The 26,970-nt window shown below is 43.8% G+C and overlaps 1 protein-coding gene across 8 annotated transcripts in view; it reads left to right on the forward strand.

The window, feature by feature from the left end:
- The window catches only part of PRDM10 (PR/SET domain 10), a 45,466-nt gene extending 18,886 nt beyond the window's left edge, over nucleotides 1-26,580 (forward strand). For 6 of the 8 annotated variants that reach the window (XM_042034327.1, XM_042034334.1, XM_042034329.1 and 3 more), the window contains 17 exons: nucleotides 457-660; nucleotides 2,583-2,655; nucleotides 3,283-3,400; nucleotides 4,337-4,466; nucleotides 6,462-6,686; nucleotides 9,246-9,257; nucleotides 11,806-12,153; nucleotides 13,931-14,086; nucleotides 14,772-14,951; nucleotides 15,831-15,941; nucleotides 16,968-17,168; nucleotides 17,714-17,857; nucleotides 18,937-19,107; nucleotides 20,362-20,502; nucleotides 21,125-21,293; nucleotides 21,919-22,031; nucleotides 23,304-26,580. In XM_042034327.1, the coding sequence (XP_041890261.1) occupies nucleotides 457-660; nucleotides 2,583-2,655; nucleotides 3,283-3,400; nucleotides 4,337-4,466; nucleotides 6,462-6,686; nucleotides 9,246-9,257; nucleotides 11,806-12,153; nucleotides 13,931-14,086; nucleotides 14,772-14,951; nucleotides 15,831-15,941; nucleotides 16,968-17,168; nucleotides 17,714-17,857; nucleotides 18,937-19,107; nucleotides 20,362-20,502; nucleotides 21,125-21,293; nucleotides 21,919-22,031; nucleotides 23,304-23,540 (2,733 nt within the window). In that variant the 3' untranslated portion in view covers nucleotides 23,541-26,580. The remainder of the gene's footprint in view (nucleotides 1-456; nucleotides 661-2,582; nucleotides 2,656-3,282; nucleotides 3,401-4,336; nucleotides 4,467-6,461; nucleotides 6,687-9,245; nucleotides 9,258-11,805; nucleotides 12,154-13,930; nucleotides 14,087-14,771; nucleotides 14,952-15,830; nucleotides 15,942-16,967; nucleotides 17,169-17,713; nucleotides 17,858-18,936; nucleotides 19,108-20,361; nucleotides 20,503-21,124; nucleotides 21,294-21,918; nucleotides 22,032-23,303) is intronic. The other 2 variants (XM_042034333.1, XM_042034335.1) reach the window with 1 other exon arrangement.
- Nucleotides 26,581-26,970: the final 390 nt, after the last annotated feature.

Below are 26,970 nucleotides of genomic sequence, written 5' to 3' on the forward strand. Positions count from 1 at the left end.
CAAGTTGTGACCATAGGCAGATTCAGCAACCCAAGAGAAGTTCAGCTAAAGAAGTGCTGCTTTCTGCTTGAGGCAACATCTTGAGTCAAGAAATGAAAGGAAAAGTGGGTCTGCCAGTTAGAAACTTCTGACTGATGTTTCTGTAGCCTACTAAAGCTACAGCTACTTGTGTGTCATTTGTGATAGCCACGATTGAATACTGTGCCTGACCCCTTTAATGAATGATTCTTGTCCCTGAAAGGATCCATTGTGCCTTTTTAGTTAAATCTTTACCTGTTGCTAAATATTTTTCTGCCTGTTTCTGGATCCATGTTAGTAAAGAGAGAAAATTAGCTAGGCCTTCATTGCTCCCTTAATGTAACAGTTGCATGGGCACAGTACTTTTCTTAGTAACTCAAATTCTTTTGATTGTGCTGCCAGGCAGTTACAGTCACATGTAATTGGATTTTGCTACAGGTTTCTCTTGATAAGGGTGACAGAAAAGACAGAGACTTGCAAGAGGACCTGTGGTTTGAACTTTCCAGTGAGGCTCTGTGTAACTGGATGATGTTTGTGCGTCCAGCGCAAAACCACCTGGAGCAGAACCTGGTGGCCTATCAGTACGGCCACCACATTTATTATACGACCATTAAAAACGTGGAGCCCAAGCAGGAACTCAAGGTATGGCATTGCTTGTGTGTCAGGACTCTTTTTTTCTACTGATTAAATAGTACCTTAAAAGTTGCTGCCGAAAAATGCCAGAAACTACTGCTTTGAATAGTTATAGGGCTTTTTTTCTCTGATGGCCTGAATTGAATGTCACTGAAGTCAGTAAATAGTCACCAACATAGGTATTTCTTCATGAGCCAAAGCTCATTAAAGTTTAAGATAAAACTATGTAAATGATTTGTCTCTCCCTGTCATGCTTTAAACAGTGTATATTTTCCTGATACAATCTAATTTTTATTGCAGCATTCTTATTTTTTTAATTCTGGATGCCCTTCCCAGTTAGCCATGTGTGTTCCTGACTTGTTTTCTGGTACCTTAAGTGAATATGGCCTCTCTTTACCTGGATTTCCTGGAGCTGTTGAAACTTTGCATGTGAAAAATTAGGAAGGATATTGTGGCTTCCCCGTGGTTTGGTTTTTGTTCCCTCTAAAAATTTATTGATTATGTCAAGCTCAAAGCAGCATGGCTGGCTGAGATGGCCTTAATTTTCAACATTTTTGGGGGCATGGGGGGGAGGGAGGGGAGGAGGGGGACCAAAAAATTTTGATACCAGGAAATTTTGTTGTCCTTCAAATCTCTTCTTGCATGTAGATTTCAACAATTGGTCTGGAAAAACAATTGTTTAGTAAGCACACTTACTAAATCAGGACAAAAGCCTACTTACACCCTTTAAGAGTAGGACTGTCTGAAATTGGTCCTTCATTTTTTTAAGCTGTATTACTAGAAATCTTACTAATCCATTTTAAGTGTATCCAAACATCATTTTCTCAACAGTTTTTAAAACAATTTCAAATCAGACTTTAGATCTGTACAGACCTCCCTGTGGGAGCATCATTTTTCTTACTTTATGTGTTAGTAGTGTCTTCTGGGGTAAAATGGTTTGTTAATTGCAAGGCTTGGTAATGTAATTTCCTCCCCAAGTGGATTCATGCAAATTTTGTCCAGAGATTGAACTAGGAGGATCAGGGAGCTGAAGCTGGAAAGTTCTGATTTGCCTGCCAGGTGTGTAGTCCAGGAGCTCCAGGCTTTTGTCTCCAGCCTGTCCAGCTGGTGAGATTCCTGCAGAGTAACACACCTGCTGGAGAGTCCTTGAAATCCCACTCACCACTGCCTGTGGCCCACTGCAAGTTCAAACTTGTTTGAATTTTTCATGCAGAAAATCTGTTGATGTCTTCTTTGAGAAATCTCTCTAAAATCCACTCTTTTTCATCAAACAGATGAAATTATGGAAGAATTCTTAGCTAAATGTGAGCATCTGCTTTTAGGCTTTAATAAACTTTGTCTTCCTGCATCTTATGGTTATCTTTGCTGAAGGCTTGAATTCCTTGTATGACAAAAGTGAGTCCATCATGCTGGTGCCTGGCAGATCCTTGTTTTGGAAAGCAAGACCATATTGCTCCAATCCTTCAGAAGCTCAGAAACATTTTAAATGAGTCTATGTGGATGGTGCTGCCTATTGTCTATGTAAGGAGAGCAGGAAAGAAATGGGAAATCCCTTGAGTTAATAACATTTCCATTCCTCTTGGTACAAGTATCAGTACTCTGCTGACATCCTTCCTTCACAGTCATGCAGTTGGGTTTGAATAGATTAATCTTATTTCCTTTAGAGCTACTGGTAGCCATGTGCAAGATTAACATTCATGTTAGGAAGCTAGACCTTAAAATTAAATGGATGTGCTTACTGAGCAAAGCTCTTTCCTTCCTCAGTGGGGGCACATTGATCTTACCAGACTATTATTGAGGATGAAAGGAGCAGTAAGAGTTAGTGGTTGAGGCAAGTGAAGTAAATGTATTGCTTAAAACCCATTTTCAAATAAATTTCCTTTAGTTTTGGCTCCACCTAAGTGTCCTGTTACCTTGTGCTCCTGCTGCAGGTGTGGTATGCTGCCTCCTATGCTGAGTTTGTGAACCAGAAGATCCATGACATAACTGAGGAGGAAAGGAAGGGTAACTTGGGATCTTCTGCTTTCAGTGTGGTGGTGGTTGCAGGTTGCACTCCTTACTTTCAAGTATATGGCCTGTATAGTGCTCCCCAGATTTGTGCTAGGTTGGGAAAAGTTAAAACAGATCTAGATTGTGTTATTGGGGCTTACTTCCAGGAACTCTTCTCATGAGAATTTTACATTAATTTAACCCTTTGCCTCAATTTCTGGGAAGCGTTATATTGCTGCTGGAAGAGGTATGTTTCTGTACTCAATGTCCACTGTGTGTCATAAACTGAGGTGTGACTGCTTTAGATTTAGAATTTTCCCTTGACCTCCCTTAACTTATGCCAGAGGTACAATCCTGTAGGTGCTCTTCCATACAAGGGTAAATTTCAGAATCCCCCTGAATTTCTAACAGTGTTGATAGTCCATGGGAATTGTCCCCAGTGATCTTTCTGTGTCTCTGTAATGAGCTGTGGCACAGTGCAGAGGGGATAAAAGCAAAGACCAGTGGAGCAGGGCTGGGTATTCTGCAGCCTGTCTAACCTTCAGGGGAGAAATACGGCCCACAGAGGACAGAGGCTGGGGGCAAAAAAATGAGATGTTTAATTGGTGGTGACTGCAGTGGTGTTACTGACATTTCCAACAGTACTGAGGGAGCAGGAGAAGAACTGGCCGTGTTACGAGTGCAATCGGCGTTTCACGAGCTCGGAGCAGCTCCAGCAGCACCTCAATTCCCATGATGAGAAGCTGGACTTCTTCAGCAGGTACTGACAGCTTTAGCTTTGCTTGTGGATCACTGTGGTGATCCAAACACACAGAAAAGAGGGGCTTTGTCCCACAAAACTTAGTGACCAGCTCAGGAGAGATCAGCTCAGCACCAGAAGGAAAAATCATGGCAGCAGGAGACTGACTGGTATAAGAGACTGTGAAAGAAGTAGCTTGAGAGAAATAAATACTCTGTTGAAACTGGTGAGGTTTTTTTGTGTTGCTTTTTTTTTGCCAATGACTTTAAAAACTTGTAATGTTTCAGTATGACTGTATTGAAGTACTGATGTTTCTCAGAGATACTGAAGTACAGAGCTTGGAAAACAAGGCTTCTAGTGCCTCATCGGCCTGGCAAGATAGTTTATCCTCACCTATTAAAAACTGAATCTACAAACACCTATCACAGAGCAGAAGACATTGGTGCCTTCTTTCTCCTGAAATGTAGCAAGTGACTGTTTTGTTTTGCTTTTTTTTGACACAAAATTGTTCCCTTCTGTTTAGTACCTGACATCAGTGGCTGCCCGCTTTTTGGGGAGGGATGTTATGGCTTCAGATTTTAAATGGGTTTCCTTCTGCACTTGTTCTATCATGCTGAAAATACTTCCAGCACACCATAAACTGGGGTGTTGGAAGTGGGAGACTTGCCATGGCAGAGGGCTGGATAGAAGCCAGTAGTCCTCTTGGTCCCATGATTACTGGTAGAAATTTTAATGTGTTCTGGACTTTGGTTTCTCATAAAGGACAAAATAATAGATACCAGCCAGAAACCCATTGGTTTTGCTGCCAGAATTTCTTCAGTTTTTATTATTTACTGCAGGCCATTGTTGCTGAGTTGAATGAGTGAGTAGTGATGCTGAGAAAGGAAGCATAAAACCAGTGGAGAATCCAAATCCATCTTTCTTTGTATCTAACCTGGAGCACTCTGTATTCTGCAGAGCCAGAGGCCGAGGTCGCGGACGAGGAAAGAGGAGGTTTGGACCAGGCAGACGCCCCGGGCGCCCTCCCAAATTCATGCGCATGGAAGTAACCAGTGAAAATGGTGAAAAGTGTGAAGAAGGGACACAGGTATATTTTTTGAGATGGAGGGGAAAAAAGTAGCACATGGAATTTAAACTCCTGACCAAAAGAATTTGGGGCATTGGTGCAAACTGAGGGTGTGCTTTGGACTTACACATGAGTAATTCTTGGTTTCTAGCTGGAATTCTCTGCCAGGAGAGCATACTACTTCCCTTCTATAAAACCTGTAAAATCACTTGGAATTCTGCAGCAAGTTTCACTCCAAAGCACTTAGCAGTGAGGTGGGTTATTGTGGCAGTTCAGCAGCATCACAGAAGTAAATTAGACAGTAAAACTGTAATGGGAATTTAGGTTCTTAGCTCTTACAGCTGTTGCTGATGGAATTAAATCAGTTTGAGGTATGATTCCCTGTGATGTTTTAATATTAACAGAAGGGCTTCCTGTAGGTAGGCTTACTGCAAAATGTTCTTTTGCTTGTGGCTGTTGGTTATATTCTGTAGGGATGTAATATGACACATGTAAGTAAAAAGCTAAATTCTCTGATGCTGACCATGCTTAGGTTACCACTAAGTCCTTTTATGAGCAGTGACAGAAGGGATCAGTGCTCTATTTTATGACTTAGCTGAAAGCTGATATCTGGAGTGGTAATTTTCCTCTGGCATCTCACTAGGTGGTGGCTCTGTGCTGACTCAGAGGGAGGAGTGTATACTCTGCCTGTGAATTCCTGCTGCAGTGCCCTAAATGCTGCATTAGGTGCAGGCAGTTGTGAGCTCACCCTTTCTGCAGGCTGACATGACACATGGCAGCCTCATTTTGACAAATAAACCTAATGCTGCTCCCAAACCCTTCATTCTGGGGGAGATGGCGCAGTCCAGTGTGTGAGTGGCCTCTGGACCGGAGGTGGCTTGTGTCCTGCCAGCTTGGAGCATGGCCCAGGGCTGGCTCATGTGTGGCTGTGCAGTGGGGCAGGGTGATGTCCCAAGCCATTGGAGGTCTGCGCCTCGCTAAAGCTGGGCATGAGTTCTGCCTGGGAACTGGAGAGTCAGGATACTGAGAGCACAGCTGAGTGTCAGCAAGGTGGAAACTTGCCACCTAGACCTGGGCTGGACACTGAGCTGGTGTATTGTTTACTAAGGGTCTCTCTCTGGTAAGCACTCACGGTCTGTAAGGGCCTCATTCCTTGGTTTTCTTCTCCCACACCCACTTTTGTGCTTTGACAGCACCAGCCTTCAGCTGACATAATTCAAGATTAATTCTGGTGCTCTGTTTCCTAGCTTGTGCTTTTAAGTTTCTTCAGTTGCATTACATGGTGTCAAATAAGGATCTATGTGTGTTTTTTCATGTAATAGAAGATGATTCCATCCCAGAGGAGTTAATGGAACTTACAGGGAAAGAATGTAGATTTTTGGCATGTTCTTCCTTTTCAAAACACCCTCCCTTTTATGCTAGTGCAAAAGGGGAGGAAAACCAGCTTTATGTGATACATGGAAGTGATGTGTGCAGAGCTGGAAACTGGGTAAAAACACCACATAGTGCCCAGTGTGATCACCTCATTTGTCACTCTCCAGTTCAGCACTCCAGATAGTTTGTTAGAAAGAAGACACTGCAAAATGACACACAGTAATGTTTCAAAGCAACAACAGTTTCCAGGAGACAGAAATTCTCTCCTTTCCCAGGTCTGCACTCGTCACTTTGGTTAAAGCAGAAATACTCCTGAGTGCAGAAGAGCTTTCTTGGCTATTAACAGCTGGATAATGCTGATTGTCTGTGGCTGGTCAGACAAAGGGATGGCCCATGGAGAGTCACCCACCTGCAGCACTGCTTCCCTGGTGCTCTGGGTGATGCTGCTGTAGGTGAAGGTGATGTGCTGAAAACAGCACTGGACAGAGCAGGAGAACTGTAAGGAGTTAGTGCAGACACTACACTGTTTTGTTTATAGCTTGAGATTAAATCTGTAGAAATTTTGTTGTCTGCTGAGTATTATCAAAGTGTTTTTCAGTGGGTGGGGGGAATAATCACTGGTTGTATGATTTGCGATTTCAGGACTTGCTGCATTTTTCCAGCAAGGGGCAGTTTGATGAGGCCGGACAAGCCCCACTGAACGGGCTGGAGCAGCAGGAACAGACTCCGGTGCCACCAGAGCCGCAGGCAGCACTGGAGCAGCAGGAAAACCACGTGCTCCATGTGCAGCCGCAGCACGAGGGGAGCACGGTGCCCACACAGAGCACCATGACAGCAGATGACATGAGGCGAGCAAAGCGCATCAGGGTAAGCACAGAGGATGGGGGATCACATCCACTGTAACACAGGGAATGCCAGACCTGCCTGCCAGGGCCAGCTGGTCCTCTTTTCACTGTTGTATCCGTTTCCAAATCCCAAATGAAGCATCTCAGTCCTAGCAGTTTTCTTTGCACTGAGAGGAAGACAAATCTCACGTAAAGGACCAGTATCTCATAGATGCTAGTGAGAACTGCTCAGGAGCTGGAGCTGATTGAAGTCCATCACAGTAATTCTTGCATGGAAACACAGTCCATCCAAGCTGGCAAGCAGGAGTGCTTCAAACAGCCGGCAGAATCGTGGTGCTGTGGCACAGACTAACGACTTGCTCACAGCACCATCTGTGTCTCTCAGAACTCTCTTGCAAATAGTTGCCAAAGAGGAACCACAACCTCAATTTAGATCCACTTAGATGATGATGATATTTAGTGATAAAATCCTTTTTTGGGGTAGAAAACCCTGCCTTTGAGAGCAAAACCTGTGCTGAGAGCTTTGTGTACCAACAGCAAACACTTGGAGCCTGAACTCTGTGTCAACTGGGTGAGCTGTTTTTTCTCTACCATGTGTGGGAGGAAATGATTCAAGCAAATAATCCTTGAAGCTTTGTAACTGGGCAATCAATTTATTTAGCTTAAAATCCTTTCCTTTTTCTTCCATGTGTTAACTTTGGATTAAGGAAAGAAACAGCTGCAATGGGGGTAAGGGTTCATTTTTAGGGGATGAGGAAGGATTAGAAAAGAGTTGAGTAACTGTTCTGTATATGAAGATGTTGAGCCAAATTTTGCTTGCAGTTTACAGCAATGCATATGCAAGACCCAGTGGTGGTGTTACCCCAAAAATGCAGTGGCATGACTTGAAGGAAGAGTTTGGCTTGGACACATTAAGACTGCACAGTTTTTAACCATACAAAATGCTTCCAGTCTTTGAATGACAAGTTTCCACCAGTGATTTCATTTTCATATGTTTAAAAGCTTGGGGGATTTTTTTACTGAATGTATTGAAGGGTGTATAATAGAGTACAGAGATACTGAAGTTTTGACACAGCATGGGGATGTACTGCTTACCGTGTACTACAGCTTCCTCAGTAAGAAGAGAAAGTGTTGGCCATTTCCCCAAACTTCTGAACCCAAGATGTGAACTTAGGATCCTCTGAAATAATGAATGTAGGACAGAAAGGGACAGAAATTCTGAAGTTACCTCTTTGTCTCGTGACGTAGCTTTTAGCCCTGTAAATTCATCACGAATGGATGACAGCTCAGAGGAGTGCAGTGGTGGTTTAGTGACGTGTTTGTATCTCAAGTCTTCTGACTTTCCCTGTATCTGGAAGCTCGTGTTCAGCAGAGTCCTGGAGATGTTTCAAGCCAGGAGCACTGGCAGATTGGCAGATGGATGGTTGCACAGACCTTTCCATATTGCAACAGGCTGTGAGCAATGAGCACTTGAGATAAGACTAAACCAGCAAGCATCATTCTTTAAGCACTGAAAAATCACCCTCTGAACACTCACTCAACTCAGCTATTCACAGCACCTGCCTACAATAACATGCACTTCATCATAAAAGCAAGCAAACATTTGGTTTTTAGATATGCAGTACATTATTCACTTCCAAAGAACAGGTAGGAAGTCCTGACTCCTGGTTATGATTCTGAAACCTGTGTAGCTCTAATTCTTCCTTATAACTTAGATAGGATTTAGTTTTCAAAACCAGTCTTTCCTTGTGAATTGCTTCAGCTGTTCTAAGGCTTAAGACAGTGGTGCTCTAAGACTGTTTTCATGCTAGCTGGAAGCACTGATCTGTCCTGCCCTGGGGTTCGAGTCCTGATAGGACCAGTTCATTTTTCAGCCTCTGCTTTAGAGCCTGTGGGGTTTCCTTGGATATCAGACCTTAACTATGGCAATTGGGTCCTACTATTGAAAAGAGATACACCCACCCTTCAAGAACTCTTGTAGAAAATTAGAGGAACATTGTGGTCCACAGCCAAAATGAATATTTGTTTTTAGTTCAGTTCTGGGCAGTATGTAGGGTGTCTATGTGCTAATGCCAGAAACAGGAGGGATAGGAATATGATTTGGAAAGCACACTCACTTCCTTCATGATGAAAGAAATGCAACTGGTTGTGTAACAAGGAGCACAGCCAGTAAAATGAGGTTAGAAAAAGTCCCTCCTCCTTAATTTTTTCACTCACCTAATCCTTACCCTGTTGTCATCCTGCCCTAATTATTCCCTTCTGCTAAAAGCATTCCGTTCTCACTATGGTTCTGCCATGCACATTGTATCCTTGTTAATCAGCCCTGGGAAAACAGGAAAGGTCACAAAACACCTTCGGGATTATCTGTGGTTTTTATCTTTGCCCTTTAACTCCCCTTGGGCAGTTACTAACTACAGAGTAAACCTTGAAGATCTGTTTAGTGTTTCCTGAGGCAAAAACCTCGAAGCAGTAAATGCTAGTTGGAAGAGCCCTTGTAGTGACCTGCAGAAGTCAAGGCTTCTGTTTTCAAGTCCACTGCATAACATAAGTATTTTTCTCTCTCTCAATGCTGCCTGCTCAGCTGGAGCTGCAGGTAGGTTTGGGTTTTTGTTTCACTGGGTTTTTGCTGTATCTAATCCAATGGTACGTATCAACATCGCCTTCCATGTTGTTTTGTCCAACTCCTATTTAGTGTTTCCTGATTGACCCTGCGCCATAAATTGTCACATTTGTTCCTCTTTAGGTAACCAGTGTCCAGAACTGGTACCTGAGTAACAATTTGCATTCTTCTACTTCTTTTCATACCAGTTCATTGTAAATTTAAGGTGGATTTTATAGGAGTAAATTGCCTGGGTGAAGAGCTGTAATATCAGTCTTAAAGTTTTGGAGGATTTGTTTGCACAGTTGTTTGTGCTGGATCAATACTATAAGTTAATGAGACAACACTTAGTTCTTTTGTTCTGTTTTTATAGTTGATAGATTACCTAGGCAAAGAGCAGTAAAACAGTTCACCTTCTGTAGCCCTTGAGAAAACAACAGGGCTATGTTGAGTCTGGCCTGCTGTATTAGCAGTCAGCTCCCTGCTAAGGTACCAGTGATCAAAACTCAAATTAATAGTGTAGTTCAGGACTTGAAATACATCTTTTCGCCTGTGTTTTGTTAGCATATCCCTGTGGTTAAGGGGGAAATTCTATCCTTTGGACTCCAAGCAGCACATCAGTATTTGCACAGCACGTGGCTGTCTTTCCAATTCCCAGCGTGACTTGCAGCAGATCCCTGTGTTTCCCATTGTCTCCACCTGTAAAATGGAGAATAGTGATGATGACAGCTCCTGGGAAGCCCTAGTTGTAGAGCCTGTATTAAACTGTTAACTTTTTTTTTTGTAGCAGAGCATTTGCTCTCCTCTTCTTTCCTGGAAGGAAAGTCTAGGTTTCCCTCTGCAGTTCAGATGGTGAAAAGGATTGTTCAGGCTCACAAATTTAATCCTTAGCACAGCATTTCACAGTATTCCCAAGCTGTTGCCTCATTCCAGCAGAAGAGCTCCTAACTTTATGTATTCAGTGTCAGCTGTCGGCATGCACTTAAGGGACACAGCAAATGTCAGCTGCATCAGCTGCCACATTCCCACAAGAAAAGGAGATAGGAAACCAGGGAAATTTGTTTGCAGAAGTCTCAAAGGTGTCTCTTGGAGAAGTGGGTCATATGGAACACATGTGAGCAGAAATGTCAGCAATATTCTAGTGGAATCCAAGTGGTTTGGTTTGGGAGAGACCTTAAAACTCATCCAGTTCCACCCCCTTGCCATGGGCAGGGACACTTTCCATGAGCCCAGGTTGCTCCAAGCCCCATCCAGCCTGACCTTGAACATTTCCAGGGATGGGGCAGCCACAGCTTCTCTGGGCAACCTGTGACAGGGTCTTGCCACCCTCACAGCTGAGAATTTCTTCCTAATATGCAACCTAAACTTATGCTCTTCCACATTATTTCTCTAACTATCAGGATGTAGATTCTGTGTGTAACATGTGAAAAGAGAAGACATCAATCAATAACAGTTTATAGAAGTATTTGAGAGAAGACTGGATATTGCTTAGAATTCTTGCAGAGGAATGGAGCATTGCAGTGTACTTTGAGTGTAGTATGGGTGACAATGTGCTGTGGGATTTCATAGGACTCAATTCCAGCTTTGCAACTATCCAGCATGAAAGTTCTCATTCAATATTGAAATGCAGGTGCAGGACACACTTCCCTCTTTCTACAGGCAGTGCATCCAGCAGCATCTGTTCCTCCAGCAGAGAGTGCTGGGTCAGGACCGGGATGGCTCCATAACATTTATCTGAAGAGTAAGGGGAGAAAAGGAAGACAAGAACGATCGTGAAATGTTACAGAAAAGGCAGAGTGAAGGCAAACGCGCACCAAAACAAAATAGGGGCTGAGAAGAGATATTGTGCACAGTAGGAGTGGAGAATTGCTCACAGCAGATTAGACAACTTCAAACCTGCTGCTCATAAAGCTGCCATTCTGCCTTTGCTGTCATGTTTTGAAACCGTGTTCTTCTTTTTGGCAATAGTAAAAACGTTTAGACCAGCATCTCTTGAATGTATGTTCCACTGGAAGTTCTCCAGGCAATGCCAAACCACTGCTGCACATCTCTGTGGTGATCTTTGATGCAGAAGGTGATCTTGTAAAGGGCTGTGGAATTTCATAAGCCCTGCTCCTGAAGGAAACACAGGTTGCTGGCTCACCATTCCTTTGTATGGTGGCTGAACTTAACGACCTGATGCCCAATAATCAGCTGGAATTGCAGCTTTTCTCAGGTCCAGATCTGTGCTTCAGACAGGACTTGTCTTTAGCATGCCATTTTTCTGTAAAATAAAACTAAGTCAGCTAAATCAGAAGAAATCAGGGATGGAGAGGAAACTCCTGCACTGTGTTCTGCTAACTCAGGGTGTAGCTGCAGGTATGTCCCTGACTCCTGCCTGTCACAGCCTCCCCTTCTGTAAATTGGAGGCAGCATATGATGGAAAATAATTTTTTGAAGTTTAGGTTCACTGATCATCCAGTATATTTAATCCTGAATATATCTGGATGTGGAATCTATATGTGGTAATGAAAGCTAATGGTCTCTTGGCTGTTTCTTTCAGAATGCAGCCCTGCAGCACCTGTTCATCCGGAAATCCTTCCGCCCGTTCAAATGCCTGCAGTGCGGGAAGGCCTTCCGGGAGAAGGACAAGCTGGACCAGCACCTGCGGTTCCATGGGCGGGAAGGGAACTGCCCTTTGACCTGTGACATCTGCAACAAGGGCTTCATCAACAGCAGTGCCCTCGAGAGCCACATGAAGTTCCACATGGACCAGAAAACGTACTCCTGCATTTTCTGCCCCGAGTCCTTTGACCGCTTGGATCTGCTTAAGGATCACGTGGCCATCCATGTCAATGATGGCTATTTCACCTGCCCCACCTGCAAGAAACGCTTCCCAGATTTTATCCAGGTGAGATGCTGCGCTGATTTGAAATACTACTTTGGAGGTCTCTCACAAGGCTGTGGGTTTCTCAGTGCTCTCCTTGTGTAACTGCACAGCAGTTCATTCTCACAAGGTGCAGGGGTCTACCTCAGTCAGAAATCAAAAAGAAAGAGTGACCAAGCACTGCTAGACATTGTTTTATGACACTGAAGTGCTCTGTCCACTAAATCATCAGATGTGATGCTTCAATCTGGCATTAGAAGGCACTGTACTGCAGAAGGGTGGGTGCCTTATTCCCAAAAAATGCCTGAAGCGGAGGTCCTGACTACTGCGTCTCTGTGGCACAAAAAGGAATTGTCTTTTGCTGTACTCAGCTTGTACTTGAACACACCTTGCCCTTTGTCGTTAAAACTCTGAACGAAAAAAGGAGTGGTTTTACATCTTTAATCCCTTGCCTGTTTTCTGTCAGGAGAATTCATTTGAACAGCTTGCAGAAATGCCAGAACAGATCAGGATACTCTGCTTCCTGACTTACCCCCTGGGCTTCAGCTGGGCACTTTGTTCTCCTTCCCTGCACACTGCACTGGAGCAGTGAGTAATGCAGCTACTCTGCACTATGCTGAGCACTTGGACAAGGTCATTAGTAGAATTTAAAGATTGTATTTCCATGTGCAGTAAGAAAAAACTGAGATGGACCATGCACATACTCATTATCCTTCCTAGGGACAAAGCAATTGATGTGTCTTACTGAGCTGCCTGACTGAAATGGAAATGTAGAAATCCAGTTTAGATCAGTAATAGGAACTGATAGACTATCCACTAGGCTAAAGAGGAAAGGATGGGGGAAAGTGATTTACTAATATAATTCCATCCTGGCAGAAGTCCTTTATATTCTGTAAATGTTCAACAAGGAAGAATGTTGATGATTCAGAAATGCTGTACTGCCACCTAATTCCTTGTAAACTTTCCCATGCAAATGATTGAGAGTCCCATGGCTTTTTTCCAACCATTCATTTCTATTTTTGACATTTAACAGATTTTTGTTTTCTCTTCTTGCTATGTAAATAATTAAATTTAGTCACTGCTGCCTACTGAAATACTTCTATGTGGAACAGGTACGGATGCCAAGTTGTTCCGCGTATGATCAGTATTAGAAGATGGTAAGGATTTAATTAGAGATCAGATCCATTTCCTAAGTAGTGTTTGCATTTCAAATGTCAAACCTCATTAGTTCCTTTATTGCGGGGAAGAAAAAAAAAAAAACCCTCTAGATGTTTGAAGAGGTCAAGGATAGTCCCAGAGGATGGAGAAGTAATTGCCATTCAGGAACGGTGTACAAATGCTCTTTTGATTAAGTTGTTGTTTTGGGGTTTTTTTACCAATTTTAATTGCAAGCTCATTGTGTCTGATTGAAATGAATTAGTTCCCATGTTTTGGTTTCTTATAAATGAAAGGAAGATAATGAACCTCAGATGAATGTGTTAACTCGAGGGTGATTCTGTGCAAATGGTACATTGTGGACTTTGCTGCCCATTAAGTGCAACTGTGCAATAGCTGATGCCTTCAAGAATCAGTCCTGAGGAAATCAAATCACCCATCCAGATGACTAATAAAGATGTTATGGCTTTATAGAAACTATTGCTGAGATATCAACTGTTCCAATCAAATACTTTTTAAACCAAAGCACATTAGACAACTTGAAAACCTTTTCCCTTTCTTTCATATTGTGAAGAGTTTCCTAGACTGTTTTACCACTCATTTCTCTCTTGAATATGCTTTGTTTTTCTGTGATCTGCCATTTTAGGTCAAGAAACATGTGCGCAGTTTCCATTCTGAGAAGATTTACCAGTGTACAGAGTGTGACAAGGCTTTCTGCCGCCCCGACAAGCTGCGACTCCACATGCTGCGGCACTCGGACCGCAAAGACTTCCTGTGCTCCACCTGTGGCAAGCAGTTCAAGGTGAGGTGGCTCTTGGCTGTATCATCACTGGTACAAAAACCACCATTCCTTACCCTCCTTCAAGGAAATAAGCTCATGTTCTCAAAGGTCAAAGGAAACAACACTAGCCTTGCTTGTGAGTTGCAGGCACTGCTTGGTGTCCTGTGTGAGCTGTGACATCCATTTCTGAAGGACAAGGGGCAAGGTCACCTCAGCATCTTATTTCAAACAAATCTTATTCCCAATAATTTAATAGCAAAGGAACTTTGTATCTGCTCATTAAGAACTGGGACATCATACACCTCCATTGCCAGGTGTTTGGGTTACATTGCTTATATATCAGTTCAGTTAAGAAGTTTCTTGCTGATGTCAGTGGCTTAATAATATTCCTGGCCAAGATGCCTGTGTCCGTGGCATCCATCTTGTCAGCACGTGTCATCCAGATGCCTTTCCAAATACCACCAGAACAGATGGAGCAGACCATGAGCCAGGTAAACTGTGGTGGCAGCAGCCTGCTCCCTGTCACTGAATTTGTGATGGGACATGGAGGGTCTGGATATTTCTGGGTGAAGGAACACATTTTTCTGTGAGGAAAAGCTGGAGAGAGATCCCTGAACAACTCAAACTGTGGCTCTTATGCATAACAGGTAGTAAGGCAGTTTCTGTGATGTTGCTGACATTTTTCTCCCCAATTGCTCCTTCCCAGAGGAAGGACAAGCTGCGAGAGCACATGCAGAGGATGCACAACCCAGAGAGGGAGGCCAAGAAGGCTGATCGGATCAGCCGCTCCAAAACCTTCAAGCCCCGGATCGCGTCCACTGACTACGAGAGCTTCATGTTCAAGTGCCGCCTCTGCATGATGGGCTTCCGCCGCAGGGGCATGTTGGTGAGTGCCTGGGTGCTCTTACAGCCTCTGTACACTATTCTGATGAATAGGTAAGGAATAAAGATGGAATTCCAGCATTGGAACACAAGGATCATGAAAGGGTTTGGGCTGGAAGGGACCTTCATGTCGTTCCATCCCTCTGCCATGGGCAGGGACACTTTCCACTAGACCGGGTTGCTCCAAGCCCTGTCCAGTCTGGTCTTATCCAGCCAGGATGCTGTGAAACAAATTTTGGCAAATTTTGTAGCTGAGTTGAGATGATACATCTTTTTTTAAACCTGTGTGTCTTAACCTCTTCAGCAAATTTGCACATTTCACTGCCTGTGCTGTATGTCTGGTTGTCAGTACTGTATTTCAACACTAAGTAATGCTGACTGATGTGTACTGTATTTAACAGGACATGAGATGAAAATACTGCCTTGTTCAGCCTTACTGCCTCTGTCCTCCTGACCATCTTTCCTGTTTTTTTGTTTCTCCCCCTTCTCAAGGGCCTCTCCTGGCCATGTCTTGTCACTGCCTCTGGGTAAAGGCTGTTCTACAGCAACAGATTGTTTGCAAAGTTTTCATGGAGGTTGTTAGCTGGGCAGAGGCCCTTTACACTACCTCACTCTCAGATATCAGCTGCAAGACAGTACTGGCAAACTATTCTACCCCTTCCTAGTTTTGGTTAGGGAAACTGGAAGTGAGATCTAGCAAGACCACATTTACCTCCACCAGTTAAATTTGAGTGTACAATAACCCTTGCAGCAGCAAATGCCTCCAGTGCTGCTGGCTTGCATTGTTCAGTTTTGGTTTGGCTGTTATCCATGTCTGGGAGAAGCACCAGTTGTTTGGCTTCCAGCTGTAATATGTTCTTGTTCTCTGTTTCTTTCTCCTAAGGTGAATCATTTATCAAAGAGACATCCAGACATGAAAATAGAAGAAGTGCCAGAGCTCACATTGCCCATCATAAAACCCAACAGAGATTACTTCTGTCAATACTGCGATAAGGTGTGTGGGAAGTCACCTCTCGGAGGGTAGCTCAGTCCCTGTCCTGGATGCAACCAATTTGTCTCTGCATAGAAATCTCTGGCAGGGTTTGTAGCTTTTCTGAGGTGCTTGCCAGCAACATTCCTGCAGTACTGTCCAAAAAAAAAAAGGAAGACAAAATGCACTTAGGCCAAGGCAGTGGAATGCTAATTGAAAACTGCAGTTTTCCCCTTTCTGCTGTGTTTGGCATTGGAAAACTGGAATACCGTGATCCAGCAGATAGTCACTGACCTTTAGTCTTGTGTTAGGCTAGGACTAAGTATCCTGTCTGTGCATAATTCCTGGCCACTAAGTTCTTTTGGTTTCTCTATCACTTCTAAAAGTTAGTCTCTAACGCCTTTTATTGTAAGCTGCTTACTAGGTCATGTGCCAGTAATTCCCAGTGTTCAGTGGAGCCTGAAGCTGCTTCTGCAGTGCCTTTGAGTTCTTGCTCTTGTTCTCCTTTGCCTTTTATGCCTGGGGGCCGTTATTTACCACGGAATGTATTTTGGCTGTCCTTACCCTCAGTATGTCTTTCTGTGATGCCTCCTCCCTTTTGTTTGAGGGGAGAAAAAATAGTTTTAATTTTTAGATAGTATTTGTTTGTTGATGTCCCTAAAAAGGACTTGCTCACTGAACTAAAACAATTTGATGCTTTGTGTCAAGTAGAGACATCAACCCTTGTGACAAATTAACATTGGGCATTTGATCTTCAAATATGGCAAAAAGGTTTTCCTCTTACCTCCTTGTCCTGCTTTGGTGTTTGGTTGTGGCATACAATATGTTCTCAAAAGGCTTCTCTGTGCTACAGGAGGAGTCAGTTGCTTTTACAGATTGATGAAACACTGGAAGGTGTATATTCAAGCCTTTTGTTGTAATTGTTTGGGGATTTAACTAAATGTATTCTCTAAAGCAACATGCAGACCTTCCAGATCGAAATAACTGGTAGCTGTTTCCTGTGCAGACACCAGGATTGCACCATTTTAATTCCAAATCTTTGCCCTGCAGGTGTACAAGAGTGCCAGCAAGCGCAAAGCACACATCCTGAAAAACCATCCTGGTGCTGAGCTACCTCCAAGCATCCGGAAACTGCGTCCTGCAGGCCCAGGAGAGCCAGATCCCATGCTGAGCACCCACACCCAGCTGACAGGCACCATTGCCACCCCTCCAGTGTGCTGCCCTCACTGCTCCAAGCAATATAGCAGTAAGGTATGGGGGGTTCTGGCCTCACACAGCCTCTCCCTGGGGATGCTCTTTCACCATGGCCTCTGTCACCTGTCCATCCACAAGCAGAGTTCTCTTCTTCTCAGTCAGAGTGCTGGTTTCATGCTGTGTGCAGGCACAGCCTGGTTGTTTTGGGGCCAAAAGATTCCCTGAATAGAGGGTTTGTGCTGAAAAGTTATCAGAGCATGATCATGAATGGAAGGGCTTGGAAACTGCTCCCTGATAGCTACAGGGGAGATGAGTGTGGAAACAAAACACAGAAAAGATGACCTTTGGAAAAAGTCATAAAACACTTGGCTATGTTGGGGTAAAAAGCTGTTGAGGACAATACTTCAGTGTTAGCTCTAATCAGCAGCAGCTTTGTGATCCTTGTTTTCGTCTTGTTGACCAGAGGATCTCGTAGTGTGAATCTTGATGCTGCTTTACTGAGGGAAATCTAAAAGCTGCGTTGGGCCAGGCTGTTGGATTTCATGTGGGCCTGAGCAGAGTTACTGAGCATCCTTCCAACGCTACTTTGCTTCTCTCTGCAGACAAAGATGGTGCAGCACATCCGCAAGAAGCACCCAGAGTTTGCTCAGCTCCCAAACACGATCCATGCACCACTTGCGACGGCCGTCATCAGCTCCACTCCGGCTGTTCTCACCACCGACAGCACGACCGGAGAAACTGTTGTGGTAAGGGCTGGAGGCACACAAGAGCAGTGCAGGGAAATGCACGGAACAGGGGCCTTCTGGTATTAGTAACCCTGGTTTATTTGGCAGACATCACTTTAAAGCTTGTGTTAAGACATTATTTGAGATCACTTCTGGTTTTGAGTCTGTGTGGTCCAATTTTGCACTGCCAGGAGCTGTTAATTTCTTTCTGGAGCTTTAAGGATTTGTCTTTTATACCCAAATCCATTCCCGTCTTTCATTCAGACCTACTGACTCCACATAATGTACTTAATGAACTCAGGGATACACATCTCATGGATTTTCACTGGGACTGTTCTCCTGAAGTGAGAGATGCAGTTCCTGGCATCAAGAGGACAAGTTTAACAGTGGCTGGGGACTGCATCAAACTGTGTTCAGGGAGTCAGATCTCTTTGTAATCCTTTGGACAGAGCAGCACTGAGCAATAGGAATCTCCAGTGGCTGATCTCTACCGTTAATGCATCAGCTGCTATGGAAGTGAAAGCTGAGACTAGAAAATGTCGTTCAGTGTTCTGGGATACTGTATAGTTTTAAAAGTCCTATTGATCACAGTTTAAAACTTCCTATCTAAAGACTAACGGGATAAAATACTATTTTGCTTGAAAATGGAGAAGTTCAGTCAGGATGCTGTTGGCTTCATAAACCTGATTAAGTTAGGTACTAAATGTCTTTACATGTTAGAAATACAGTTATCACTCTGACAGGGGAGGGAGAAAGGTGGAATATGTCCGTGAACCACTTTTTGACTTGGAAACCAAGTCAACTCTTCACAAATAACAGGACTTCCATTATTTAATAGAATACTGGTATGTCACAAGATGAAAATAATTATTTTTATTATGATATGTTAAGTTAGCCCTGAATGGTCCTGACTAGGATTTAGACAGAAGAGAGCAATTCTAGTGGATGATCCCTGGTGATTACTCATGACCCCAACCTCTGTACACATTAAGCTCTTGTAAATAAATGACCAGACCCCCACTGTAAGTGTAGATAAAAAAACTGCAGCCCTGAAGAAGTACATCAATATGATGATGATCTGTATCTCTCTCCCTGCTCAGACAACGGATTTACTGACCCAAGCAATGACAGAGATATCCCAGACCCTCACCACAGACTACCGGACTCCCCAGGGAGATTACCAGCGCATCCAGTACATCCCTGTGTCTCAATCCACAACTGGCTTGCAGCAGCCTCAGCACATACAGCTGCAGGTTGTTCAAGTGGCCCAGGTGAGTAACTTAGTGGGGATCTTGCTGCGCTTTTGACCCTTTCCCTACCAAGCCTGTGTGTTCTTGGGGCTCTAGCATGCAGAAGTCTGGTACAGAGTAGTTACAAAAAGTGCTGCAGCTACATTTTACAGATAAATCAACTGATAAAGCATAGGGTTCCCTTCACAAGCACTTGTAACTGGGCATAAATAGTCCTGCCAGCCTTGGTCAGCTTTCTGGAGACACATTGACAGAGTCCTGTCTTAGTTCTACCCGTCTGGGCACCCTCGCTCAAGTCTGCTCTAGGAATGTTTTCCAGCAACTGGAAAAGTGGGTCAGTGGGTGACCCATTTTCTGCAGTTCAAGACTGATTTGTACTTCCTTGTCCTCGGTGAGTCAGAGGCAAAATTTGGGAGTACAGAGAGTGGTTGCTTGTTCCCTTCATAGCATCTCTTAGAATATTCATTCTCTTGATGCTTAACAGCCTCCTAAAAATGAAACCAGAGTGTAACTAGAGTAACTGGTCTGAGGAAAATACCTCAGGCAGCTGTTAGAAATCACTGTAGTCTTTAAATCTGTTACCCACTGGAGGAAGCTGAAACTACCATGTGTTTATATTTTAATCCGAAATTTCATGTTCTCTCTGGCCCCTCATAACAAATCAGGTTATGAATTTGATTAATAAAGGCCTAAACAATGGCCCCAGTTGATAGTGACTGTGGCTGTTGTAACGATACAAGAGCATAAACACTGATTCCTGCAGGTAATACTAGGAAGATCTTAATTTTGTAAATATCCAAGACTTGTAATTCAATTACTGCAATTGATATCATTAGCAAGTGTTGCTGAAAAAAACCTTTAAAAACCTCTCAGCGCTTGCCTTGGTGCAGGTCTGTGTAAAACTACAGAATTGGATATGCAGATCTCAAGTATGTATAAGTTGTACAGAAAGATGCTTATGGAGAAGTGGTTAACACTAATCCTGGCTTTTGTACCCTTTGGTTTAGTCCAGCCACTGCCACAAACAGCTTGTATGACATTAGGCAAGTCCTTTCCATTGGTATCACTGAGATAGAACCATCTCTGTGCCACTACGTCTGTTAAATGTACTTTAATCTCCTGGGGTGCAAAGAAACTCAATCAACAAGGTTCAACAGGTGTGCTCCACTAAGGCTCCTACCTCATTATTCCAGATCTTGTGTCCTAGAAGAGGTACACATGGCTGCTTTTGTAAAGAATTTGAGGTATAGACCTCTCCTTAATTTTTTTCCCCAGGCTACCTCACCTCACCAGTCCCAGCACTCCACAGTAGATGTTGGGCAGCTTCATGACCCCCAGACATACACCCAACATGCCATCCAGGTGCAGCACATCCAGGTCACAGAGCCATCACCAGCAACTCAGTCATCATCACAGGTATTTCCCTCTTCTCTTCAGGAAATGCTTTCCCTACCAGCCTGCTCAGCTGGCATATTGCATGTGCTGATGCATGGGACAGTGTTTTCTTTGTCATTTAAAGGACCACGTGTGAAATGACTCTCACATTGAGATCATCAAGCAGTTGCCCAGATGTCTCCGGGTGTATTGGGGGTGTTTTGTTGTGGGTTTGTTTGGGTATTTGTTGTGTGGGTTTTTTTTCTCCCGACAGTATGTACAAAGGAGAGAGAAATGATTGGAAACAGACACATTTGCAGCTTAAATGAAGTCTTGTCAGTTGGAAGATGTAAATGGAAACTGTCATTCCTCAAATATTTGAAGTGCAGCTCTTCATGCTGTTGGGTAGAATTTAGCCTCCAATCTCAGGTCTCTGCCGTAGACTCACTTCGGCAAGCAACAATATCTCTCAGTTTCCTGGTCTGTGCTTATTGACTATAGAGTGAAGCAAGTCAGAGAAGAGAGAGGAGCGTTCTTGTGCTCAATATCTTGTGCTCTGGAACCTGCCCTGTGTTTTCCCTTAATGAGAAGGCTGTATTTGTGACAGCACAGAGCTGTGCAATCCTTACTACACCAAGAGCACTTGCACCTTTTTTTTTTGTAGGTTGGGGGTCAGCCTTTGAGTCCCTCCTCGCAACAACCTCAGCAGGAACTCAGCCCCTCGCAGATGCAGACAACTACATCGACACCAAACCAAGCCCTCCAGCAGCAGCAAGGCTCCTCAGTCCAGCACACATATCTCCCCAGCAACTGGAACTCATTTCGGAGCTACTGTAAGTGTCAGCAGTAGCTCTAACTACTTGTCTGGCAAGTGTGTGTGACTAACATGTGCCCCATGTCTCCAGATACCAATGAGAAAGTGTTTTCAGAGCTCATTCAGCTTTGTAGTTAATATTCATAGATATCAAGAATATAAAGTTTCAGACAAATGCAAATGGTTGTACCAGCTCTTCCACTGTCATCTGTACCGATCCAGTACATGGTTTGTGCAGGCACACTGGGCTCCTTTATTCCAAGAAACTTGCATTCAACAAGAATCCATGTGTTGGATAACTACTTGTTCAAATTTGGATGCATGCTTGAAAGAATTCTATTGAAAAGGAGCATGACATGAAGATGTTTTCTCAAGTCATGCAGTCCTGGATGGTAATTCTGTGATGATTTGAGTGAGAACAGTATGCGTTTTCTCTGTGTGAATTGCCAAATATCCAGCTGGTGTTAACTGGCATAATTCTGCTGAGGCCTGTAGGGTTCTACAAGGCCTTATATCACCTGAATTTCTATTCAATACCCACTGTTTTCAGACTTTTAAATTTTACTGATGTAAGACACGATCTTTGAAGGTCATCTTTGAGTTTGACTGGAGGTCTTGATTATCCAATTTGCATTTTTTTTTAGCATCAGAGATTCAGATGATGACCATCCCCCAAGGGCAGTACGTGATCACAGAGACTGCTGTGGGTACCCCAGTCACCACTGTCAACACAGGGCAAGTGAAAGCAGTTACTCAGGTAAGGAAAACCATCGTGGCCTTTTTTTCATCCAGAGTATTATCAGGCATAACGCTCTTCAGCTTGAAGGTTTAAGGAATGCCAAAATCATTCCTGTGGCACAGAGTGGAGGTACCTAAAGAGGTGCAGACTGCACAATATAGTCTGCATGTAACCATTTACAAGCTCATGCTGTTTGGCCCTTGTATGTATGACTCCTTCCAGTTTCAAGTCTTCACTTAATCATTTGCAGGACAAAGTATTATTTAGTGGTACTGCTTAGTCTTAAAAATATTTATGATTAAGCAGTATGCATTAAACCGAATTTCAGAACAACTTCCAGAAACATTTCAGCAGCTTTCCGTTGCCATGCATGGTGTTTGGGTGGAGGGAAGTTCACTGCGTTTTCCCCTGAAGCTTTTCTCCCTGGCAAGAGATCACTTAGGATGCTGCTGTGTAGCACGCTAAGCTAAGCTTACTCCCTCCTCCTGCGCAGCTGTTCAGGCGCGAATTACACAGGCACGCACGCCAGATAGCTCAGTATTACCAGAGATAAAGAGTCAGGAGGGCTCTCCGCATGGCATTTCCACGGACAAGGTTTATTCCTTCCTCCGCAAAGGGAGAGCAGAGGCGCAAAGAGAGCGAGTTAAGCGAGATCCAGCATTTCGTACTCAGCCCGGGCACAGCACCGCGGCCAGTGAGCTGCGGGCACGGGCAGGGCAAAGGCGGGACTAGGGCAGGGAGCCAATGGGGAAGGTCTGGGGTGTGTAGGGTTACGAGTCATTCACGAGGCATTGTGGGGAGGCTTTTCCTTTCTTTGCAAGAGGTAAGAGGGATGTTTTCAAACCTCTGAGTTTTTCCACCAGCAGGCCTTTGCTATTTCGGGGCTCCCCGGCCCCTCGGCCATCACAGCTGCTGGCTCAGTGACCCCAACATTCCGTTGTCTGTAAGATTAGGAAATAACACGAGTTCCTGCTATTCCTTGTAAGCAGTCAGGCATAAGGAGGCAGGTCACTAGCCTGTGTTGGTATTGGTCACTGGGAGTGCAGCTTCTGCTAGAAAATATGGAATGCAGGAAAAAACCTTTCAGAACAGTTGAATTAAAAATTGCTATTTTAATCTGTAGTGATAGTCTAATTGTGTAATGAGTTCAACCATTTGTAAATTAACCAAATGCCAAGTAAGTCCAATGTCCTTCAAATCAAAAGGTGTTATGTTGCTCTCAAATACATTTAAATGAAACAGAGCTTAGTTTAAAAGTGATTTTCTATATTTTCTATATTCCCCATGCAGACTCACTATGTGATATCTGAAGGTCAGCCTGATCTGGATAGCAAACAAAACTCTTCACTCTCCAGCGAGGTTCAGGTGGGCGTTTCCCAGCCTGCAGCCCACACGGATCCCTTGGAATCCCAGACAAGCAGCCAGCAGCAAACCACCCAGTACATCATCACGACCACCACCAACGGGAGTGGCGGCAGTGAAGTGCACATCTCCAAACCCAGGACTTTCTCAGCACAGCACGAGTGAAGGAGCCTCATGGTCCCATCTGCTTGTCCTTGTCACCTCCCCGACAGCTCGGATGTGGGGGTACCCTGGGGCTCTGTATGTTTTGATGTATACACTCACCTTCCACGAAAATCTTGGAGCTCTTGTTAATGCTTTAAGAGGGTTTGATTCCCAGTGACCATGAAGTACCCTCAAAATCCTGGGATGCTTTTTATGCAGCTTTTAAGAAAAAGGACAAGAGAAGTGAAACCTCTGCTTGCCTGGACTTTATTTTTGGCATGTCTGCTGACCCTTATTTTTCCTTTTTGGAAGTGTGTCCAGCAAACAATTTTATTTCAACTGTATGGGAAAAAGCTTGCCTAACTGAAGGCTTCCTGGCAGATTATTGTATGTATATTTTTAACAGGAGCCGTTAAACAGGAGAACATCATGTAAATTGCTAGAATATGGCAGAACTGCTTCTTGTGGCTTCCAGCAGCCAAGGTGAAGGGGAATGTCCCTGCTCCATGTGAGCAGACTGCCTGGAGAAAGGAGCAGCAGAAGCCAAGCGGTGGCTCCTGGTGTCCCTCTATGGGGATGGATTGAACAATGAAGCTGTGAAGATGTGCTGAAGCAGTCCATTAAATTATTTTTTTCCAGCCCTCCAGAACTGTTTACATGCTGTCTGCCCTGCCCCATTTTACCCAGCAGTTCCAGAAAGCAGGAAAAGCACGGTCTTAAACCTGTGTTGTTTGGAACAAATTGATTGAAATCCTAGGAGCACCTAAGGGTAGTACAGAGCCACTGTTACCTCTTTTCCCTCCAGTGTTTGCAGGGAAAATTGCTTTTTTGCCTGTAAACAAACAAACAAAAAAAAAGGCTCAGCTAAATCTTCACAGCAGCTTCTGCTGTGATCTGAGATAGTTGTGCCAGGAGAAAATGAGGATACAGAGCACTCCTCTGAAGGGACAGGGTCGTTATCTCTGTGGCCACCTCAAAATAAACATATTTCTCCTCTTCAAGCCTGGATGGAGAGTTGGTTGCTTTGGTTCTTTTTTTTCCAAATAACCTTGTTAACAATGCACTGTAATTCCTTTGGATAGTTCCATAAAACAACCAGCCCTGGACTCAGGAAACACACAAGAAACATGCTAGTGGACCACTATTTATGGGACACAGAAAGCCATCCATGAGGGTTGCCTGATGTGATGGACCTGGTCTACATACAGAATTCATGTTGCATTTAGGGACCAGGAGAAAGGGAAAGAGAAGGTTTATCTTTTAAGGCTGTGTAGTATGTTTTTCCTTACATAGTTCTCCTTCACAGGTCGTCTTGGTTGGTTGGTTAAGGCATTCTGGTGGTTGCAAGAATATGACTAGAACGCCATTGAGCCCTGATGGGATATACCGTGTGTGTCTGAATTTCCATTCACTGCTGGAAAACTCATCCCAGAGCGTCTGTGTATAACAGGATACATGTATTCATGAAACAAAAGCAAAGAAGGGTGTTGTGTCTTAGAGGCCCTTGAGTCAGAAGAACTCGAGAGGTTTTTCTGATTTGTTTTCTCTTGTACTGCACTGAGTGTGAATGTGGCACTCTTCCGTAGGCATTCCCATATATTGGGCTGCGGGGTACCTATGTGAGTAAGCACTACCCATTGCCATATCAGCTTTTATGGAGTCAAAGCTCTTGGACATGAGAGAACTCTACAGTCAGGCTGCACAAGAGGAAATCTGGTTCCTTGTGGGCAAAGCCTTGTAGCAGGTATTGCTTTGGTAATTACCATATCCGTTCATGTGGCATGGAAATAGTATTGAGATAAGTCAGTTGGCAAATACTGGCCAGCTCAGAACTGTTCTGAGGTAGCTTTGAAGTGACTTGCCAAAATGTGGATTACTTTGTCCTGGGATTTCTCTTCTTTTGCTGAACCACCATACCAGGGCATTAATGAGCCAGGTAGAATTAACGTGGACCAGAGCTCCCATTTGGTCAAGTGCAATGATGCAAAGTGACTTTTAAATTCTGTGGATTTGGTAGCCCAGCCACTGTGGCAGCGTGGGCAAGGAACCACAATGCCCAGTAAGTAACTTGAATTCATATTGCTGAGGACCTTGGAAATACAATGTTGGGCCTTGCAACGTTGTTGGTATGGGAAGAGAGTAGGGAGAATTTTGTCTTGGCTTTCTTTAGGCTGCTGCTGACCTAATAAGCCACAAATGCTACAAGTAGTCGGAAAATAGCAGACTTGGAAATGGGAGACTGGGAATACTGGGATACTACCCTGCAGCAGCAATTTTAAAAGTCTTAAAAGTTTGACAATAGATGAACATCAAATATGTTGCCATTAATGATGTTGCAGACATGGGGTTTAAAAACTCCTTTGCTCTATGCACCTTTGTTAGAACGGTTCATGAATGAGGACAGGTTGTACCAGTTATTTAAAACTGAAAACTACTTAAAACATAAAACTATTTCAAAACAGCCTTTTTGAACTCAAATCTTCCTCATCAAAGTTTCTCTGCCCTGCAGCAGCAGCATGCGTGGGCTATTGGCCTGACTCCAGGTGAAGTAATTCCAAATGTCCCAAGTTGAATGAATGCCGTGTGAAAGAAGCATGCCTGGAAATGGAAGTACCACAGATTTTCCTTCCAAAATAAGGAACTACAGTGATTGCATAGATGGCAAAGATTGCGTGGATTTTTGTCTCCATTTCTGCAGCGCAGGATGTATTATTTTTAAACCAGAGCAACCCAAAGATCTCTCTAAGTCGTGTCCCACAGAAGTGTAAATCCAGAGTACTCTCAGTTGCCTGCAAGGTCCATGTTTTGTTTGGAGATGCTGTCCCTTGGAGGCGTTTTGGGTCAGATTCTGTATTTTCCTGGAGGTAAAAGAAAACAACCCCAGCCCACGCACCCTGATCTTGCACCTCTTGGACTGCTCGGGCCCCATCTCTTATTTAACTGTGTATGTTTATTGTACATTTGGTGACTGTTGTTGTGTTCAGAGTCTTGTGCAACCTGGCAGGTGTAAAAACAAAAACAAACCTGAAAATAATAAATCTTTTTTTCTTTTTTTTTTTTTTAATCACTTGTGACGACCAGTCTGTTCTATGGGGTAAGATGTGCGGGGAGAGTGAGGGAAGTGGGGAGTGGATAAATGGGATGATAACAGTATAGAAGTTACAGGGGGAAATATATTTGCTAGTCTCTGCATGGAACACAGCATTTGTGACCTCCCACAATGCAATCCAAGGGAGAGTAAATGGAGGGAGGAGTGGAGTGGAGTCCCTCTGTCTCTGCTGAAACTCTTGCAGAGTAGGGACTGTTTAAAATTATTTTTAAATTTAAAAGGTAGTACTTTTTAGCTGAGCAGCTACACAGCATCTGAAAACTGAGAGAGATAAAGAATGATGTCCGTTGGATCAGTAACCATGACAAAATCCCTCCAGGCGTGACTCATATCGCCATCCCA

Source organism: Corvus kubaryi, unplaced genomic scaffold (genome assembly GCF_017639235.1).
Source record: "Corvus kubaryi isolate FWS band 111438036 unplaced genomic scaffold, C.kubaryi_AGA036_p1.0 37367, whole genome shotgun sequence".
In the NCBI taxonomy this organism is placed as follows: Eukaryota; Metazoa; Chordata; class Aves; order Passeriformes; family Corvidae; genus Corvus; species Corvus kubaryi.